Source organism: Chroicocephalus ridibundus, chromosome 4, assembly GCF_963924245.1.
Source record: "Chroicocephalus ridibundus chromosome 4, bChrRid1.1, whole genome shotgun sequence".
NCBI classification, from domain to species: Eukaryota; Metazoa; Chordata; class Aves; order Charadriiformes; family Laridae; genus Chroicocephalus; species Chroicocephalus ridibundus.
The window spans coordinates 45,328,564-45,335,262 of NC_086287.1; the positions used below are offsets into that span (position 1 = coordinate 45,328,564).

The 6,699-nt window shown below is 43.2% G+C and overlaps 1 protein-coding gene across 1 annotated transcript; it reads left to right on the forward strand.

The window, feature by feature from the left end:
* Nucleotides 1-253: 253 nt before the first annotated feature.
* Nucleotides 254-6,421, forward strand: OIP5 (Opa interacting protein 5). The gene is made up of 5 exons (XM_063331751.1): nucleotides 254-582; nucleotides 714-780; nucleotides 1,788-1,910; nucleotides 2,462-2,543; nucleotides 4,602-6,421. The coding sequence occupies exons 1-5, from the start codon at nucleotides 282-284 to the stop codon at nucleotides 4,755-4,757; spliced, it is 729 nt and encodes a 242-aa protein (XP_063187821.1). The 5' UTR covers nucleotides 254-281; the 3' UTR covers nucleotides 4,758-6,421.
* Nucleotides 6,422-6,699: the final 278 nt, after the last annotated feature.

A 6,699-nucleotide genomic window follows, 5' to 3' on the forward strand; every position in this document is an offset into this window, starting at 1 on the left:
GCCAGGCCATTGGCTGAGCGAGGCAAAGGGGTTGGCCTAGGGGCACGGAAACCACCAATGGCGGCGCGGCTACCGGGGCGTGCTTTTTTTCAAACGCGATAGGCGCTGCTGGCGGGGGGAGGCCCTCCCCTCTCCTGCTTGATTGGGCAGCGGAACGACTAGGCGCGGCCCGCTCCCCAATAGCCTGGGGAGATGAGGATTGACGCGCCCGCTGCCCAATGGCAGCGCAGATTGCGAAGCCGGGATGGCGGGCGCCGCGCTCGAACGCGGGGCGGGATAAGATGGCGGTGCGCCAGCAGCTGCAGAAGCTTTTCCAGGAGCCACAGCTCAGCGGGACCATCACTGTGGAGCGGCCGCTCTTCCCCACCGCTGACGCACCCTTCTGCTTCCCTCCACCGGCCTCGCCACCGGCCTCGCCGTCTTCCTTGTCGGCATCGGCGGTGGTGTCGCCCCCGCGGCGGCAGGGGCCGCTGCCGGCGGAGTGCGCCATGTTCCAGTGCGGCGGCTGCTGGGCGGTGCTGGGGGACTCGCTGCACCTGTGCGCGCAGGAGGAGCGGCGGCTTGGCCTCCTCGTCTGCTACAGTCAGTGCCCGCCTGGCCGCCTCGCGGCGGGGGGGGTGTCGGCCGGTGTCCTGAGGCGAGGCCCGGGCCCGGCGGGGGCGGCCGGGGCGTCACCCTCAGCGGGTCTCTCTCCCCCCCTCCTCTCTCCTCAGGAGTCACAAACAACGTGGTCTGGGAGGACTCGCTCGTGATCGGCCTGGAGGGAGCCCTCCTGGGATGGTGGGTAGCTCGCCCGCTGCGTGCTACGGGCACCGGGCCTGCCGGGGGCAGTCGCCACGGGAAGTGGCGTGGGCGACCAGGGGCTTGTGCCGAGCTGGGAGCTCCTCTAGCTGGTAGCCTGGAGTTTCTCACGGGCTTGGTAAACTCCGAAGTGCTTTTTGTACCCGGGCTCCATCGTTTCGGATGGACAAACCTTTTGTACGTATGGAGCTTTAATTTTTTGTCCGTAAGTTTTGCTACTGCAACCGTTTTTGGTGGAGAGGAGCACTTGAGCGATGCGGTAGAAGACAGACTGGCCTTTAGGTTTTTTTTTTCTGCGCCTTCCCTTAAAAGGTGTATTACCTAAATTAAAGCATCTCTGTTTAGGGGTTGGGTTGATTGTTTTTTTGGTTGTTTTGTTTTCTCACTCTTTTTTTTTAAATACTGAAAATAAATTACTTCTGCTCTATTCACGAGCCTACAGTTAGCAACAGGTTTGGTAACTGGGATTAGTGTGATGGGAAGCATGTAAATATCACCTGAGGGTTTACAGAACCGTCAGTTTGTTTAAATGATGCTTAAAGGCTATTCCACAATCTATAAGGGCTGGGAACTTTTTCAATGAAAGACTTTGGTTGTTGGGTTTTGTTTGTCTCTGCATGAGGCAATACTTTTTTATCAGGAGGAAATCTCAGATCTATGACCTGCCATAGGTGTGGGCACAGGCATTGTTTTACCAGTTATATCATGTTTGGTTAGTATAGCCTGAACCACTCAGTGGTAATAAGCCATGTATTTTCTTCCCTAATTGCAACTTCACTTATTACAGATATTATTTCTTATGCAACATGCCTGACTCTGTATGTTCATGTTCTCCCTGAATGCATTATTTCTTTAAGGAGGGAGTTTTAACTATGTTTTGTTTTGCTGTCCTCATAGAACTGATAGATTGATGTCCTCCGCAAGCATGCGGTATCTATGGTTTCAGAAGCTTCTGCTTAATAATATTTTTTCCTCTTCTCTTTTAGTGCTTACAATGTATTATCCTGTCAGTCATGTGGCTCGAACCTGGGCTTCATTCTTTATTCTGCCCCCAGTGACCTGGCGTATCTCCGAGGCCTCTTCTGTTTCTTCAAGGACAGCATCATCTGGTGAGTAAACTGTATTCTTACAGTCAGTGATTTCACGAGAATTTGCAAGTCATTACAACAGGGTGTACAACTAATCTGCAGCTAACAAAAGTGGCTTTACTTTGAGTACATTGGTGTGGGATTTTAATATCCTTTATGTTTAAATTGTTTGTGTTGGTGTGACTCCATTTGATTTGCTCTGCGCTTCTTAAGTGGTGTCCTCATGTAATGTCGACATTTAAGTTTAGTTGTTTGCCATACTGATATCTCCTTCGGTTCCAGATTTGCTTAACTAACGTAAGCTATCAAAGCAGCTCCATGACAGATTGAGGACTTGACTATAGAAATTTTAAATTATTTATAGCTGGTGATGGGAGCACCTTATGATTTCAAAGTAAAACCATTGTTGTGTTTTTATTATTTTCATAATGTAGTGATTGCTTTTGGCAACAACCTTGTATCTGCTTTAAAATAATCTTAAATAATCTGTCTAAACGATGAATGCAATTATGAGGTTTTTAACTGGTCTCCTTGGTTGTGTTTTTTTTTCCCTTTCCCCTTTTATTTTCCAGTTATCTATTAGAAAAACAAATTATAATACAAGCTTCTAAGGTGAATTTTCCTGCGGTGACTTTGGAGGAACCAGCACAGAAAGTAAGGTTTCTACATTAATTTGTATGGAAAATACTTTAAAAATTATTAATATCCAAAAATGTTGATACAATTACTTTTTTCCAAGTTCATAAAATAGAAAAAATACGGACATGTAATGCAGTGACTGGCTTAAATGTGTGAGACATGCAAAACATTTTCTAGAACCACTTAACTGCAAAACATATCCAGTCCTAGCTCATTTTCTGGCAAAAGATTTTTTTATTCTCTGTTATGGTTTGAGAAACCCATAACAACTTATTGTCATTTAGACAGTTATTCTATCACTTGATGACCCTTCCCCACCTGGGAAGGGGAATTGGGGAAAAAACAAGGAAACCCAAGGGTTGAAATATAAGCAGATTTAATAGAATTAAGACTAATTATCGTTAATAACACTAAAGAACCAATATTGATCCCAATACCAATATAAGATATACAAGAATTATAGTCAGTCAATTCTATCAGCAGGAAGCTGTGCACTCCCAGCAGTGGACAGCAAATGTCCGATGCTGTGAGCCCTAAGACTTCAGGAGCAAGGGAAGGGCTCAGGGGTCTGGCACCAGAGCAAGAAGTTCTCTGGATCACAGCCATCGAGGGAGAGAGAGAGAACTCCTCAGCAAACTTTCTAATTTGTATTTATTGTGATGTTCGTGGTATGAAGTAATCCTGTTGGACAGCCTGGGTCAAGTGCCCGGGTCTTGCTCCTCCTCATCCCCACACCTGACAAGGCTCGAAAGCACTGACACCTTGAAACCCACATACCATAGCTGGCTATAAAGTAAATATTTTCACAAATTCAGACACTAGAGTCTTCTAAAAGTGCAGTTTTCCCAAGCATTAGAAGAGAAATTAGTCCTGTGTTGCTCAAACCAGGACATCCTTTTATCACTACACTTTGAAAAGAAAACAAAAAAAAAAAAAAACCCCAAGATATGTCTAGACAAACTTTGCCTAGGTATTACTACTTGTGTTGTCTAAGTTACTGTCCAAGAATTTTTTAAAAAAAAATAGCAAATTTTTTGCTATTGAAAGGGATTCTAGCACAGTTGTATTTATGGCTATGTAAGCTCAAAAGAGCATGATAGTATTTACTTGTAGTTTCAGAGACGACGCTAGAACCTCCGTCCTTTTTGGCATTTAAATTGGATGTTCTTTTCCGTAACTTGGTTAGTTGTTAACTTAGTAAATTGTCTGTCCCACGGCTTGAATAAAGTTACTGTGTGTAGGAGACAGCCAGTGTATCCAGTATTTATGTGCTTGCTTGTCCTTACTCTTTTTTTTTTTTTTTTTTTTTGGTCCCCCCTTAGTTTCTCTTCTAAGTATGGAAATGGGCCTGTTGACATTTCTTAGGTTTTATCCTCTTTAAAGTCATCTTCCAGTTTCTTATCATAAGATCAGAGTGGTTTTATAGGTCAAGTGAGGCTAAAATGCAAAAATCTTATCCAGACAAGACTCCTAAATTTGGGACACATTTTTCTGAAGTATTGCAAACACAAATTATGTGATGCTGGAGAGTTTGCTTGTGGACTACAACAAGCGCAAGAATCTGGTCTTTGTTTTTTCTTTGAGACATGATGTCAGCAGGATTTTACTCTTGTGCTTGAGACGTGTTAACTTAAACCTCAGACTCTAGAAACAGCTTTTTTTGAGGGACTGTACGTGTATTCCCAAGGTGGTGATGAAACAGTCTGTCCAGATATTGTCAAAGAAGGTCTCTGGCTGTGTAAAAACTGTAATGAGTTAATTAGGAAAGATTGGATTGATCATAGGAAGGCTCCAGCAACTCTGTCTCCTTACGGAGGGTTATTTCCATAAATCTCTGCCAGGGGTTATGCTGGCACACATCCATCTGTCTCCTCTTTGTGGCACAGGCCTCTGATTTGGGTGCCCGTTTTGGCTGTGCTAGACAAGCAGTATAGAGATTAAAGCCCAATATAATCTTCCGTCTTGAAAGTCAGCTGCTCTTTAGCCACTGAAAGTGGGGTGCAAAGATCATTCAAAGATCCAGTGTGAGCACACTTTCCTCTAGTTTTAATACTAATTTCTCTTTTTCTCTAGCTGAAAGAAAAGATTGTGAAGGCCCACATTCGCATAGAGTTGCTGATGAGGAAGGTGGAGGAACTGGAACAAAAGAATGATGTGGCAGAAGGGCAAAGACCTGCATCAGATGCAGTTGTCCTTCCGCCGGGATATGCAATAGTCAGGATCAACTAATACGCCATCTTTGAGAACTGCTGGAGTTGTTTGTGCATCTCTGCTGAGTTTGTTCACTATGGTAAAATAATGCACCAGAACAGCTTTGAGTGTTGATCTGTCACTTTATCTGTGTATAGAAAGAACTAGTGCTTAAGTGCATCCCTTCAATCTAAGGGGAACACCTCAAATCTGACATACTGAAGTTATACTTGGAAAAATTAATAGCTCATCCATGCGGTGCATTGCTCTCTGAGACAGTATAATTATGACTTTGATTCTCTCTAATGACTTCAGGGGAAAAACAGCCTTTGAAATACTAAAATCAGGTTTCCGGAACTATACAAAACGTACTAATGAGCAGATATTCAAGAGGGGCTATTAGAAATTGAACATTCTCGCACAGATCTAAAGTTCTTATCCTACCTTTTCATACAGATACAGCATTAATGGCAGCCAGCTGTTGGCCAAGTGGTATGTGAGACACTGCTAAATGGCCTCCTGATCATTTTTTTTGGATTTGCTTGTGTGTGGACCCTGCAGAAGGAGCAAGCTAGCCTGTCGTAGAAGCTGCACGGTGTGCTTGCTTGGCGCATGGATCTGGGTAGCCCAATGCTGGCTGGAGCACAAGGCTTTGGATTTCAAATTCAAGGGCAACCCATGTGCCTGCCAAGTCCCCTGGAAGTGCAGCCCCGCAGCTGCACAGGACTGGGTCAAGCTCTTGCTGTGAAGCTCCTCTCGCTGCACCACCTCGGAGGCTTTAGGTGGGCAGCTGCTGCTTATACTACTACTTATGTTAACTGTGCTGCTTTTTGATTAGGAGTTCGGAGTTGTCTTGGTTTGTTCTGATTAAGCAGTAACATAGAATAGCAACAGCCATTGTGCAGGGAGAGGAGGGGTGCTCACTGTTAAATTCTAATAGTATATGCTGTCTCAGTGATTTTTATTGTTTATGTTTTACAACTTTGACAGTGCAAAAATGTAGTGCTTTTCAATGACAGCTAAATTCAGGATATCAGAAGTAACTACCTGAAGTAAATGTTAGACTCCTGTAAGATCTGTTTCATTGTCCATAATGACAAATGTTGTTTTCTCTAAAGTGAGCTCCATTGTGAACCCTTAGCTCCTTAGCCGGAAGGCTGTTCTTAATAGTTGTCATTGTATATTGATGTGACGTTTGGAATTGCTGTATTTGATTGCTTCATTATTAAGAACAAAACATCTTTAAAGTTGTGTTGTGCAGTGACTTCTGCGTTAAGGGGGCCTGTTGGTTGTTAACTGGGGACTTGTGACTAAGCTCATTTTGTGCAGGCATCCCCCCATCTCAAGTCAATGTTTTCCATTGTATAACTTCACCTTGTGTTACTTGTGACAGCCCTTTTGTTGTTGCATCAGTCTAAGAAACATGATTGATGACAGGACTACTCACTTTCGCCCTTTTATTCTGGTTTCTGCATTGAGACTGTTTCTTGCTATACACTTTACATCTATACCATCTGTAATAGTGCTAAATTGTCTTGTTTCATTTAGCTAAGCATCCATACCTAAAAGGAGAAGAGAGTTGTCAGTTACATTTTTTTTTATATATTATCTTTACAGTTGTAAAGAAGAAACTTTTTTAAATTAAAAAAAAATAATCTGAAATTCATTAGCATATATTGTGTGGATCACTGGGTGAGTCATGTGAGTCATAAGCCCACTTCTTTTCCTTAATTACGTTTGCAGGGGAAAAAAATCTTGCTTAGGTCCAGGTTCATTATAAAGCATTAAATACTTAAGGATTCCTCATGTTACTTAGCATGAATTTAAACAAATAATGAGTATGTGCTAAATAACAGTGGTAGATTTTTAAACTACGTTTCTCCAGTCTTTGGAACAGGGAGGACTTGCTCTGTTGAGTCAGTCTGTGGTCCTTCATGTCTATTTGTCAAATGATGTTTTTTCTCGGCAGTGACTATTGCCT

Bases quoted from the DNA above. Each gene is read 5' to 3' on its own strand.
- OIP5 (XM_063331751.1), top strand. From the start codon at position 282: ATGGCGGTGCGCCAGCAGCTGCAGAAGCTTTTCCAGGAGCCACAGCTC. The intron at 781-1,787 runs GTGGGTAGCTCG...CTTCTCTTTTAG, and splicing joins GAGGGAGCCCTCCTGGGATG to TGCTTACAATGTATTATCCT. The intron at 1,911-2,461 runs GTGAGTAAACTG...TTTATTTTCCAG, and splicing joins TTCAAGGACAGCATCATCTG to TTATCTATTAGAAAAACAAA.